At 51.1% G+C, this 14430-nt stretch overlaps 1 protein-coding gene across 2 annotated transcripts in view; it reads right to left on the reverse strand.

The window, feature by feature from the left end:
- Positions 1 to 14430, reverse strand: part of SLC6A17 (solute carrier family 6 member 17) — a 48409-nt gene that overhangs the window by 9530 nt on the left and 24449 nt on the right. For both annotated transcript variants that reach the window (XM_047727405.1, XM_047727406.1), the window contains exon 6: positions 13453 to 13563. In XM_047727405.1, the coding sequence (XP_047583361.1) occupies positions 13453 to 13563 (111 nt within the window). The remainder of the gene's footprint in view (positions 1 to 13452; positions 13564 to 14430) is intronic.

Genomic DNA, 14430 nt, shown 5'->3' on the forward strand with positions numbered 1-14430 from the left:
CTTGGCCTACCTCCCCTCGCTGAGTGCCCAAGGTTCAGTCCTTCCTCGTGTGCCCACTGAGGCACTGGACTTGAAGCTCTGTTACAGCCCTAACATCCACGACAAAGACCTACCCGCCTGCCACCTCAGCAGCTCCCTGGGTCTATGTGAGCACTTGGAGTCCCTCCACTAGCTGAGAGGATGTTGACAAGCTTGGAGGGGGTGTGCTGCTGGGGGGGCGGATACTGCAGGCTGACGGGGAAGAGGAGGACAATGGTAGTAGAGACTTTAGGATCAGTATGCCAATGGAGCCTTGGCCCACAAGCATGTGTGTTCTAGGGGAGATTGTGTCCCCCACCTTGCACAAAATAAAGTCATCTCTGGTCCACCAAGAAAGCCCAGAAGCCAGGCTTTAAGGAGCTACGAGCCCCTGACATCCATGAGCAGGCGACACTCCCCCCTGTCCCATGACTCTCTGCAGCCTCAGTAGTACCGTGTGGCCTCCCTGTGACTACGACTCATCCATGCAACACTGAGCACCAGCTGTGGGTCAGGCCTGGGGCTGGGTGATGGGGAGCCGTGGAGAGCAAGCACAGGCAAGGTCCAGCTCCTATGGAGCTGACATTCTAATGGGAGAGACGGCCACTGTCAAGTGACTCTGCAAACAGATGCTGAGTTGCAAGTAGGACAGGGCCCATGAGGCCAGGTACCCAGTGCTCGGAGAGCCTGTAGAAGCGGGCCTTGAGCCAGGCAGGAAGGCAGGACAGGCTTCTCCAGGACGAGGAGATCCTTGAGTGACATCTGAGAGATATGAAGGCAAGGCTAAGAGGGGAGGAAAAGCATACCAGCAGAGGGAACAGTGTGTGCAGAGACTTGGAGTCAAGGCAGAAAGAGGAGGGCATGTGAAAGTTAGGGGAAGAGGCCAGGCTGCCTGAAGCTGCAAGGACAAGGCGGTAGAGGTAGAGGTGAGGCAGGAGGTAGGGGGCAGAGGAGTCCAATCAGAAGTCCTGTAGGGATCCTAAGTGGAAGAAGCCTAAGAAAGCACTTATTATGGGAAACCACTAAGGGATGGGGTGGAGGAAGGAAGCAACCAAACCATCCTTAGCCACGGACTGGAGATGGAGGGATGCTGGAGGGTCAGATGCCAAGGGGACAGCCATGCTTCTGGCCCGCGTACCTGGCAGGGTACAGACAGAGTCCGAGAAGAAGGGAAAGATCTTGATGGGGTTGGAACAGGGCAGATCAAGGCATTCGCTGCAGAAATGTTGAATTTAATGTGTCTTTACGCTATCTAAGAGGAGATGTCTAGTGGGCAGGCAGACAAGTGGGTCTGATGGCCAGAGAGAGGCTGAGCCAGAGATATAACCTGGGAGGAGCAGGTGTGCCGGGAGGAACCCCAACCGTGGAGTTGTGAGAAGAGGCAAGCCAGGCAACATCTCCAGGTTCAGTGCAGCAAAGACGGTCTCCCAAGGGAGGGAGAGGAGGTACAGCAGGCCAGACAGGAGGAGGAGCAAGAGAGGGCTGGATCCAGAGGCCACCTAAAGGGCTGGGACAGCAAGGGGCCCATGCTACCCAGAGAAATATACCAGGGTGAGCCTGTCCTTGGTGGGCTGGGTCGGAGCTGATGGGGCCAGAGTCAGGTAGGAGTCAGGAGAGCTGAGAAGCAGAGGGGAAGAAATGAAGGTAAGGTGGATAATCAACTCCTTGGAAAGCTCGTCTTGGAACAGGAGGAGAAAGACAGCAGGTTCAGGCAGAGGCTATGAAATCAGTGAGCTGATTTTTTATCTGTTGTCTCATTTTTGTCTTTAATGCAGTGACTTGAAGATAGGTAAAGGCGGAGGGCAGGGGATCTAGAGGGGCAGGGAGCTGTCTCCCCTCGGAGACCCTGGAGCTGCTCACGGAGGGACCAGGACAAGAGGACGGGATGTGGCAGGCAGGTACAGACCGGTTTGGACATTCCGGGTCTGTGAACGAGTTTCTGTCTCGGCGGTTCCTGTTCACCCTGGAAAGCAGACAGCCAAATCATCTGTTTGGGGTGAGGTCAGGACATGCAGACAGGTGGAAGAGGCTGAAAACGGTCACAGTGAAGCAGGGAGAATGAGATGCCAGGGAAATGGGGTAGGGTTAGCCCACATTGTTGAGGGTCCCCTGTGATCGAAATGGCATCTTTATAAAAGTAGGACAGGCCCACATTTCCTTATCTAAAAGCCTTGAGGCCAGACTGGTTGTGGAATTTGGGCTCTTGTTCCTCATTCTATTTTAGAAAGGTAATGTGGTACGTATGCCGCACAATTACATAACACCCCCGGTGGGGTCTGGGGCCGCACCCCATAATCAAACACATCAGTATTTCTGCAGCAGAATATGAATATTCACATCAAGTGAATCAATAAAGACTATAAATAGCCTCACATCTGTTCAGGTCACTTTGCCGCCAAACGAGTTCCAGGAGAAAGAAAAAACAACTTTTGTTTTTCGGGGCTATTTGGATTTTGGCATTGTGAGTAAGGACACAGGGGCCTATACAGAAATTCGAAGATTATTTTTAAAAGGAGAACAAAGTCATCATTGTCCCACTGGGAAAGAAAGGTCTCTGTATCTCCCCTCTCCTGGGTGGGTTCTTGAATGATCCTCCCAGAAAGTTCTGGAAATTACTTGCACCTGGAGGGCAATGATGCTCACAAGTGTCAGTCATGTCAGTTTTACCAATCGGCTGGAACCTGGGCACCTCCCTCGGACTAGAAACCTAGACCTAAAGGCTAGACTCTGGGTGGTCCGGTGAGTTCCAAGCAGGAGGAAGCACAAGATTTTGTAAGAGAGGGTAGATTGAGATGGACACAGCCCTGGTCATCCCCCTTGCCTAGGGAAACATCCTTGATGGTTGTGTCTGCCGGAAAATCTTTTCCCACTCTTTGTCCCTATCTCTAAAGGCAGTGAACTTACTCTTTGAAAGCATAGCAGTCTCCTACCTCTAGCCTTTCCCTAGGCTGTTCCCTCTGCCTGGAATTCCCTTTCTCCTACTCACATTGTGGTGAAACTCCCATTTATTTCTCAAAACCCAGCACAAATATCACCTCCTCCCCGAAGCCTTTCCTGATGCCTCTGGCAGAGGTAGTCATGGTCGTTGGGCTCTTGCCGCTGTGGTCCACACCTGCATCTCAGGTTCACATGTCTGCCTTCTTTTTTTTTTTTTTTTAAAGATTTTATTTATTTATTTGACAGAGAGAAATCACAAGTAAGCAGAGAGGCAGGCAGAGAGAGAGGAGGAAGCAGGCTCCCTGCTGAGCAGAAAGCCTGATGCGGGGCTCAAACCCAGGACCTGGGATCATGACCTGAGCCGAAGGCAGCGGCCTAACCCACTGAGCCACCCAGGCGCCCTTGCCTTCTTTTCAACACTTTGTGTTTCTGAGGGGTGGAGCCCATCTCCTGTTCGTCTTTGTGTAAGCATTGTCTGGTACACAAATGTCAAGGAAAAGAGTGGGGGGCAAGAGAGACAAGGCTGTCTCCTCAATCTGAGCTGAGCGGGAAGGACCAAACCAGGCGCTGTGAAATTTTCCTGGCCTTTTTGTATGAGGATGCAGGCTTCTAGGACAAGAAGATCCTTATGGCTTTAAACTTCTGCTTTTTAAAGCATGGCTATTTTAATGTTGGCTTCCTTTCCTTTTGTCTTGCTTCCCTACCTCCCCCTTCCCCGCCCCCCCCCCCCCCCCTCCTCCTCTTCTTCATCTCCTTCTGGTGATTATTTCATTTTTCATCTATATCAATCATTACTAAAGTTTTTACAGAAGGATCTGGATCATATGTGAGACCCAGACATGTCATTGTTAGGATTTTTATCACTCCCTGAAGCTAAAAATAAGACATGGGTGAATTCCTAGGCCCAGCCACTGTTCAGGGCCAACCTCCATCAACATCACCAGCCCCCTAGGGAGGCTGCCATAATCAGACTGCATCATCTGAGCTCACCCTCCAACATGGTGGACAGACTCCCTAAGGACAGGGTAGGAATATCTTACATAATGTCATGATTTGGAATGGGAAGAAAAATTATTTGTATGTTAAGACTGTATTTGCTGATCTTTCCTCATCTTTAAAAATTACAGAACAGGGGCGCCTGGGTGGCTCAGTGGGTTAAAGCCGCTGCCTTTGGCTCAGGTCATGATCCCAGGGTCCTGGGATCGAGCCCCACATCGGGCTCTCTGCTCAGCGGGGAGCCTGATTTCCTTCCTTTCTCTCTGCCTGCCTCTCTGCCTACTTGTGATCTGTCAAATAAATAAATTAAATCTTTTTAAAAAAATTACAGAACAGTTACTATGAAATGCACAAAAGTGGAGAAGATAGTATAATGAACCCACATGTACCCATCACTAATTTTCAACAACAACCAACATAGGGCCTATCTGGTCTCCTCTGTACCCTCAACCCCCAGCCCTAGATTATTTTGAGGAAAATCGGTGGATCCAAATCTACTATTAATGAGGCCCCAGGAAACAACCTGACAGTGCCAAAATTTGACCTTCGAGGAGAAAAGTGCTCCATGTGAGCCTGGGCACCCCTCTCAATGGGGCTTGGAGGGGCTCTTTGGCTGATGGAGATGACCAGATCTCCATGTTCATCTGGGGGTAAAGTGAGTCAGTCACCTTTAGGATTCAATGCCTGTCATTTGAATTTAAAGGGGCTCTATCAGGATTTCTGAGATGTTAGTGCATAATTCCAACAAGGTCCTAGGGGCACCTGGGTGGCTCAGTTCATTAAGTGTCTGCCTTTAGCTCAGGTCATGATCTCAGAGTCCTGGGATCAAGTCCCGAATCAGGCTCCCTGCTCAGTGGGGAGTCTGCTTCTCCCTCTCCTCTCTGCTCTTGCTCTTTCTCTCAAATAAAAAATGAAAAGAAAACAAAGGGGATCTATGAGGATTTCTGGGGTGCTGGTTCATAATTCTAACAAGGTCCTGATCATAGTGTCCAAGAGGCTGAACTCATGGCCAGACCTCAGGAAGCCCAATGTCCTTGCCAAACGTCAGGATGTGACTGCAAGAGGAGAGGTGGGAAATGGGCTCTCCTCACCAAAGACAAAGATTGCACCCTCCTCAGTGTCAGCCGGGAAGAGCAGGGCGTGGGGGGGCAGATGCCCTGAAACTCAGCAAGGGCTTCCTGCCACCTCCTTGGCACAACGGCTGAGTCACTTCCTCACACAGAGAACAAGGTGTTTCACGCACTTGACTCAGCGGCACGAAGATGCTTTCGGAATCCACAAGCAGCTCCCCAGCTCCTGGCCTGACCCAGTGCATGACCAGAGCCCACGCCCTTGCTTCTCAGCCCTGCCATGCCCCTGCCGGTGCGCGAGACACCAGATGGCACTGGAGCACCAGGTTCCCACCACCCAAGAACAGTGTCACCTTCACGAGGGAGAGAATAATAATCACTAGGGCTTCCCATGCACTCTCTGCACACCGGGAGCAGCCCTCCATTCTCTCCCGAGAAGGCTGTCAGGGAACTACCATGGTTCGCCCCATCTCACAGCTGAGGAAAACGAAGTGAGTTCCCCAGGGATCTTGCCCTCGGACCACGGACCGTGGAGTGATGAGCTGGGACCCGAACCAGCCAGTCTGGCTCCAGAGCCCACCCTCTGGCAATAAGCTTGGCCTGTTTTGGTCATCTTTTCTAGAAGCCCTCCTCTACTCATGCGGGTCAAGGTCACTGCCCTCTGCCCCTGAGCCTTCAGTGCCTCCCGTCCACACTGGAGATGGCCACAGCCCTGCCCCAGGCTCAACACTACTTCATTGTGCTGAGTTGGGGACCCACAGAGTTCTAGGGCTTCTGGAACTCACAGTCCATCATCCCTCAAATCCCCCATCTCCACACCCTTCCCTGGATGGTCCTCCTTGCTCTGACGTGGTGGTTCTCCAGTCTGGCTGCACCTCAGAACCACTGGGAGCTTTCAATAGTTACTGCTACCTGGATACCCTGCCCAGTGATCCCAATTAACCGGTCTGCTGACTGGAGTCTGATTGGTCAAGGGTGGGCCTGAGGCCAAGGCTTCCCCTCAGCCCCCTGGGGTAAAGGCTGTTCTCGCACTTGCCCATGCTGCCCTCAGGCCTGGAGGTGGGCGGGGTGCCGCCCCTCCCTCCAGGTCGTCATTGCTATCCCAAGGTTCTCTCTCTCTGTCTCGCTCTACTGCCATCAGAATTCTCAGTTCCTTCAGCTCCTCCCTTCCACCAGTCCTGTCCTTCACCCCACTCCTAGGGTCATTCCATAGCCTCTGTCATATCTGAGAGCTATGCTCCAAGAAGGACCTCAACGTTAAGGACCCTGAACCCCCAAGCACCCCATCTTTCCAGCTCACTCCTTCGAGTATTTTTTTAAATATTTTATTTATTTATTTAACAGAGATCACAAATAGGCAGAGAGGTAGGCAGAGGGAGAGAGAGGGAAGCAGGCTCCCTGCTGAGCAGAGAGCCTGATGTGGGGCTCAATCCCAGGACCCTGAGATCATGACCTGAGCCGAAGGCAGAGGCTTAACCCACTGAGCCACCCAAGCACCCCATTCTTCTAGTATCTTGATTCCAAAATTCTTTGGCCTCCCTGGGACCTACCTACATTTCACTCTCCCCAACCCTGTGTGTCCTAACTTCCCTTCTTAATGAGCTTAGTCAATGGCCCATCCCTTGGCTACTCGCTTGCTACCCTCTTAACTCCCCAGCCACCTCCCTCCGTGGTCGTCACTTGTCATTGCCTCCTGATCCTGGCCCAACCCCCCACCGACCCCCAGCAGCTAAGCCCAGCTGGAGAAATCACACAGCACACACCTTGGGACCTTGGACGGGTTATTCAACCTTCCTGTGTGTCAGTTTCCCCACGCACAAAATGGCAAGAATAACCTCTGCCTCCAGGGTTATCATGAGCATTAAATGAGCTGATGTTTGTCAGGTGCGGGCAACAGTGCCCGGTACCCAGTGAGCACCGTCCACTGTAAATCACAGGATTGTTCTAAGTAGTCCCTCACTGTGGGAACTGGCATGCTTTCCGAGGCGTGAACCAGGAGGAACTGTCCAGCTTGGAACCTGACAAATGTTAACGGCGCCATGCTGGCTGACTACACCTCACACCCATGACCCTGACTGCCAGGGTGCTCCCCGCTCCACTGGGCTGCACGCCTTCCCCATCCCCTGCACCGTCACCTCACACTCACCCTTCCTTAGGCCCCCACCACCCTTCCACCATTCGGACTCTCAATGATGCCCTCGCTTCCTCCTTCCCAGACAAAACCACACACTCCCCCTCGTCCTCCAGCTGGGCACCGGGTCCCACCTCTCCTGCTCATTCAAGCACTCTGGTTCCCTCCACCCAAGAGCAGTGATTTCCCACTCTGTGCTGGGTTTTTAAAAAGTGTACAATTTAACAGTTCTTAGCGTATCACAGAGTTGGGCAGCCACGACCAATTTTAGAACTTCTTAACACCCTGAAAAGAAAGCCCACACGCATTAATGGTCACTCCCATTCTTCCTCCAATCTCCCCCAAAACCCAGCCCTAAGCAACCCCTAGTCTGCTTCCTGTCTCTACAGATTTGCCTATTCTGGACATTTCACGTAAACGGAATTACATGATATGTGGTCTCTGGCGACTGGCTTCTTTCACTTAGCCTGATGTGTTCGGGGTCCACCTGTGTTGTAGCAGGTGCCAGTATGTCATTCCCACTTATGGCCTAATCACATTCCATCCAATAAACACACCACTCTTGATTTTTCCACTTATCTGTTCACGGACATTTGAGCTGCTTCTACTTTTTGGCTCTTCTGAACAATGCTGCCAGGAACATTTGTGTACAAGTTCTCATGTGAACGTGTTTTGGGTTCTCTTGGAAATGTGCCTAGGAATGGAATTGCTGGATGATATACTAACATCCTTGATCCCATGACCCTCTCCAGTGTCCACTCCTTTCTCATTTCTCTGCTCCCCTGTAGAGCAAAACTCCTGAAAACAAGTAGTCTTTACCACTTGTCTCCCAATTCCTCATGTCCCATTTTCCCGTGAACCCACCACGCTCAGACTTTGTCCCCAGCACTCCACCAAAACAGCTCTCGTTGAGCTCACCAGGGACCCCTCTGCAGCCAGGTGCACTGCTCATTTTCTGATGGGTCAGGCCCATCACCTGACCTCTCAGCAGCTTCGGACATAGCTGACCATTCCCTCCTTAAAGCAGTTTCTCCTCTCTGCCTCTGGGATCGACATATCCACATCTCTCTCCCCTTCCTCCTCCTCTTCTTCCTCCTCCCACATTGGCTACCCTTCCCCCAACCCCTAAATGCTGGGTCCTGATGCTCAGTCCTCTTCTCTATGTTCATTCTACAGGTGGCTTTCATTAGTCCATAGTTTCAAATTATCTGATTCCCAAATTTATACCTCCACCTGACCTGCAGACTCATCTTTCCAACTGCCTAGTCAACATCTCCAATTGAATATCTTTTGTTTTTTTAAGATTGTATTTATTATTTATTTGACAGAGATAGAGTGCACAACCAAACACAAGCGGAGGAGAGGCAGAGGGAGTGGGAGAAGCAGGCTCCCCGCTAAGCAGGGAGCCTAATGTGGGGCTCGATCCCAGGACCCTGGGACAATGACCTGAGCCGAAGGCAGAGATGCTTAATGGACTGGCCACCCAGGGCCCCTCCACTTGGATATCTATTAGACATTTTGGACCTGCCATGTCCAAAACAGTAGTTTGAACCTGCTCCTCTCATCGTTTGCCCTCATCTCCATAAATATCAACTCCATGCCTCTAGATGCTCAGTCAAAAGATGTTGGAGTCATCCTTGACCATTCTCTTTCTCTTGCCCCACAACTCCAATCCAACAACAAATCTTGTTGACCCTACTTCCTAAATGTATCCTCAATCCGACCACTTCTCATCACTTCCATTGCCATCATCTGGGCTCAAATCGAAGTCACCTGTCACCTGGATGGAGCTGTCTGGTAGGTCTTCCCATTCCACCCTTGTCCCCTCAGGTTCTCTATAGCAGCCAGAGGGATCCTTCAAAGACAGAAGTCAGACCATATTGCTCCTCTGTTTAGAATCTCTAATGGCTTCCATTTCACCAAGAGTAAACCCCAAAGTCATCACTGGCCCACAAGACCCTCGTGATCTGCCTCCCATGATCTCCTTCACCACATGTCCTTACCTCTCTCCCCTCCCATTCCAGATCCAATCCCCTCCTTGAATTGGATGCCAGACACATCCAATCTCAAGGCCTTTTGCTTACTGCTCCCTCCAGAATGGAATGTACTACTTCCAGATATCCACACAGCCTGCTCCCCCATCTCCCACGTCTTTACTTTTTATGCCACTTTCTCAGGGAGGCCCTCCTTGAACCCTAGCTGAAGCAACCCCTCTCCTTGGTGTCCCTAATCCTTCTTTCTCTGCTTTATTTTTCTCCTTAGCAACACCACCCAACAACTCCTTACTCTTGTATTGTCTGTCTCCCTAAAATACAAGATCCAGGAGGCTTGGGAAGTTTGTCTGCTTGGTCCATGGCTGGACCCACAACAGAGCCTGGAACATAACAGGCATTCAGTGAACCTTTGCGGAATGAAGGGATAAAAGAATGATGGCCATTCAGGTTGTTTTCAATCTTTTGCCACTAAAACATAGGCTGTAGTGACCAATGTTGTGCACAGATCAGTTTGCTTGTGAGTGAATATATCAGTAGGACAAGTACCTGGGAGTGGAATTGCTGGGCCAAAGGACATGAACAGCTGTAATTTTGATAAACACTTTCTGCAAGTTTTAGTGGTGAGAAGTCTACCATAATCTGCGACTTTGTATTGAGCAAGTCACATGGTGAATTCTGTGGCCCTCCATGCTAACTTGGGTTTTTCTTTTCTTTTCTTTTCTTTTTTTTTAAAGATTTTATTTATTTATTTGACACAGAGAGAGAGAGAGATCACAAGTAGGCAGAGAGGCAGGCAGAGAGAGGGGGGAAGCAGGCTTCCTGCTGAGCAGAGAGCCCAATGCGGGACTCGATCCCAGGACCTTGGGATCATGACCTGAGCTGAAAGCAGAGGCTTAACCCACTGAGCCACCCAGGTGCCCCACTTGGGTTTTTCTTTGGTGGAAAGAAAGTAATCAGGAGAGAGGTTGCCCAAGGAATCCAAGAACTTAATTATCATCAACATGAGTTACTGTCCCATCAAAGATGCTAGTGGGTCATCATGGTATCCTGGCCACACTGCATTATTCCTGATGTTGGAAGAATTTGTAAGAGGACATGCAGCATATCCACGGAGAGCCTATGCTTTTTTCAAGTGGATTCAGAGATGCCCTGGCCAAAGTCCTCTTGGACTCTGCCATGGCTGCCAAATGGCATGACCCCTGGGGATTTCATTCCCATTGTGGTCGATATAAATGGAGCAGTGCACAGCCTGAGCAGCTGTGTGTAATGATCCTAGTATTCAATAACACTCTTCTAGGTCAGGAACTTGAAATGGTTCCAGGGTTCCTCATATCTCACCAATCCTGTGCTGGAATAATCCCAGCTCTACAAGAGTAGACTGCCCGGTATGGACAGTCAGAAGACTATTTCTGAGAGTGGATCCACCTTTCTTGTGGATGACTTGGAGGAATTTGTAAATAATGGCCTCACCCAGCCATCATTACTAGCTTTACCTGCAGCACAGGCTATGAAAGGGATCCTTGACGGAGAAGTTAGGCCTCCCCGTCCCTGTGAGACACATCCATCCAAGGTTAAGGGCTGCCCCATAGAACTGCTCAGACGAGCCCACAGGCTTTATCCAGACTAAAAGTCCCAAGAGCTAGATGGGTCAGGGCCACCTGCTGGGTCTTGATGACCTGGCTCTTCAAGGGCCTTCTGGGTTTGGTTTCTTTAAACTTCACTTCAGGAGGACTCTGCCCCCTGCAGATGCTGAAGTGGTATCACACCATTTCCTTAACATCCAGGAAAAGGTTTTTGAAAGGAGGGCCTTCTATTGTTCCAAGGGCACACCCACCATCTTGCAACCATCTGAGTGGCAAAAACAGAAGTCCCTGGAGCTACAGGGACTCTCCCATACAGCTGGTGGGAGTGTTGACCTTGGCTGCCATTTTGAAGAGCAGTGTGGCCACCTTCTAGCATAACTGAAGGTACATGTACCCTTTGAGATGGCAATTCCACTCCTAAATACAGACACCCTCGGGAAAATTGTGCAAGTGGAGACCTGTGTAATAACGTCTACTGTAGCATTACTAGCCGTGGGGAAAGCTGGAAACAACATAAATGAGCCTCACGTGCTCATACATGAGCACAGTTTAGTGCGACAGTGGACTACGACACAGCAGGGAAGATGGATGAACTAGAGCTACAAACAGCACTCTAAATAAATCTCAAGTACCAGTGCTGAGCAAAAATAAAAGCCAAAGCAAGCCACAGGAAAATGCATTATAACATGATGCCACTTATGTAAAGTTTGAAAGTATGCACAAATGTGGTATGTTGTTTACACATACGCATACATGCATTATGAGATAAAATACATGTATTTTAAGAAATGTATTAGGGGGTGCCTGGGTGGCTCAGTTGGTTAAGCAACTGCCTTTGGCTCAGGTCATGGTCCTGGAGTCCCGGGATTGAGGCCTGCATTGGGCTCCTCGCTCAGCGGGGAGCCTGCTTCTCCCTCTGCCCCTCTCCCCTCTCATGCTCTCTCTCTCTCATTCTCTCTCTTTCAAATAAATAAATAAAATCTTAAAGAGAGAGAGAGAGAAATGTATTAGGAGGATACACCCCACGTTCAGGATAGTGCTTATCTTTGGGGCAGGAAAGACATGGGATCAGGGCAGGCTATGAGGACAATTTTATGGTCTCTGTAATATTTTATGGCCTCTCCAATGTTTATTATATTATTATATATGTGTGTGTTTACATGCCTGAGACATTGTATGATTAAACCGATGTTTGAAAGAGTGTCTGAGTCAAATGGGGAGCTGTACTGTGTGTGCTGGGACCAGAAACCAGTCTCATGAATCCATCCCGTCCTGGGCTCTCTCAAGATGTATGCCACCAATGGGCCCGCCCATCTGGAGACATGTGTGACTCTCCCTATTTATGAACATCTCCAGAGTATACCGTTTCCTCCCAAAGCCCCGATAAGTATAACTGAAAGACTCAAGTGAAAAGGTTAGACTGATCCTCATTCTAGAAATACAGTAGAAGTAAGTCATAAAAACCACTGGCTTTCTTCTCATGGCTGTCTCTCCCCCAAAACGTGCCAGGTTTGCATTTTGCTTCTTTGTCGGGTATCACAGGTTCACGATGACCTCATGTCAGCCGCATGGCTCAGGAGGCCCACTTCAGCCTCAAATATTACATCCAAGACTGCTGGGAGCCAGCGTTATTTCCTATCTGATGAATGTGAGTGCTGTGTGTCTTACCCACTGCCATCCCCCAATATCCGGGGGTGTTCCCAGCGGCACAGCAGCTGGGAGGGAACAGGGATTCCCCATTGGATCTGGGTTCTAGTCCCTTTCATCTCTATGAACTTCCCATGTGAGCACCAGTGTGGGTGAGCTCGTGTGCGACACAGCACTGTCGAGGACCAAGGTTGGGGGCCTCAAGATGGTGGTATTCTGACCCATGCCCACAACCTAGAGTCTCACCGAGGAGCTGGCTGCTCACTCATACGTTGGCATTTGGAGGTGGACATCCCCAGCCTTTCCCGCTGGGGTTCCTAAGGTACATGGCTTGGGGCACCTTGAAGGCCTCCCAGTCTGCGTTTGCAATCCCCTGACTCCTCAGGGGACCCGCCCGTGCCAGCCGTGGCCAGGGGGAATACAGAGGCAAGGCCACATGGTGGCAAAGACCACCATCAAGAAACCTGCGTGTAGATCTTCAGGATGCCTATGGCCCTGTGACAGCCCTGTGAAATGTGCCCAGCGGTCCCTCACTGGGCTATGGGAGGATGAAGTGAGAGACGAAAGGAATGGATTTGGTAAGGGTAAAATCACACTCCGCGTGGTCTAGTATCCTGAATAAAACAGTAACACTGTTCCCCTGATTTGGGAACAAGCTGGGATTCCCGGCAGGGAGATAATTTTCTTAGGCATCTCCTTGGTTCCTGCTGTCACAGATCCAGTGATGAAACCGCCCATGCCCCAGCCAAACCTGCCTTCCCACCAGGGCCTCAAGCATACCCAGTGCTTTTCCACACTTGCTCCTGCCCTTCCTTTGACTGCAATGTCCAATGGCCGTTTGTTGAAATAGGATCCGCTTCCAGGTCATGCCCTCCCTGAAGCCTCCCTCCGGTTCCACCCAAACTGACGCGCTGTCCCTCTCATTGGAACCTAGGGGGCAGGTGCGTGCCCCTTCCCCAGTGCATGCCTCCAGGGGTCTGTGATGACTGCTTGACCCAAGACAGGTCCTCAGCGAGTTCGAAATTGCAGGATGCTGGCCGGGCCCACCAGAGCTGTCAGTGCCCCCAGACTCTTACCTTGGGGGTGAACATATGCAGAATGCCATCGACGGCCCCTCGCAGCAGCAGCCCCCGGACCAGGAAGCAGGCGAGCACCACGTAGGGGAAGAGGGAGCTGAAGTACATCACCTACAGAGAGGACAGGGACCCACCGTGGGGCAGAGGGCCCCCTGCGGCCAGCACCCCTCTCCCCGCTCACAGCTGGGGCATCCCCCTCCCCGCTCACAGTCAGAGCACCCGAGCCTCCTCTGATGGCAGCAGAAAAAGAAGCCCTGGGACCCCTGGGCACAGGGCCAAAACCACCACACACCTGGCACTGAGCCAAGGCAGAAGCAGGAGCACAGACAAGCTGGAGTCAGCATGGCTGTGCCTGGGGCTAGCCTCCCCCTTTCAAGAGCTGGCAGGGCCGGGTCTGCAGCCTCCCCACCCCCAAGGGCCGCCAAGGGGGCGAGGAAGCCTCTCCTCTCCCCTCCTCACTTTTTCATGTCTCATGCCCGCTCTTCTATCCCTGACTCCAGTGGACCCCCTAAGGCTCTCCCCTGTCCTTAGAGTTCCTTTGATGGAAGGCATCCGGGAGGTTACAGGCATGGCTCCCAAGCCAAAACATCAGAGAAGGTCCTGCCTCTTGTGATTATACATCACCCGCTGATTTCCAGCACTTGCATTTCTCATGCATTTCTACATCCCCCCGGCAGAGAGCTCCCAGAAAGGAGATGCTCACAGCACGTCTGCTATGCCGAAACAATTCAAGAGGGCTGTTTGGGTGGGATGGTGTTGAAGGTGTAAGCATGTATGCGTCCAGAGCTAGAGCACCTGAGTTCTGATCCTGGCTCTGCCGTTTACCTACCATGTGATCCTGAGCTATTCACGTAACCTCTGTGTGCCTCTGTTTGTGCATCTATGAAATGGGTGTAAGGCTTCTGAACTCATAAGGTTGCTGTGGACCAAAAGTGTTCATATGCGTGGCAGTACCTGATAAATGCCCCCAAGTGTCAG

The sequence above is a fragment of the Lutra lutra genome, chromosome 4 (assembly GCF_902655055.1).
Source record: "Lutra lutra chromosome 4, mLutLut1.2, whole genome shotgun sequence".
In the NCBI taxonomy this organism is placed as follows: Eukaryota; Metazoa; Chordata; class Mammalia; order Carnivora; family Mustelidae; genus Lutra; species Lutra lutra.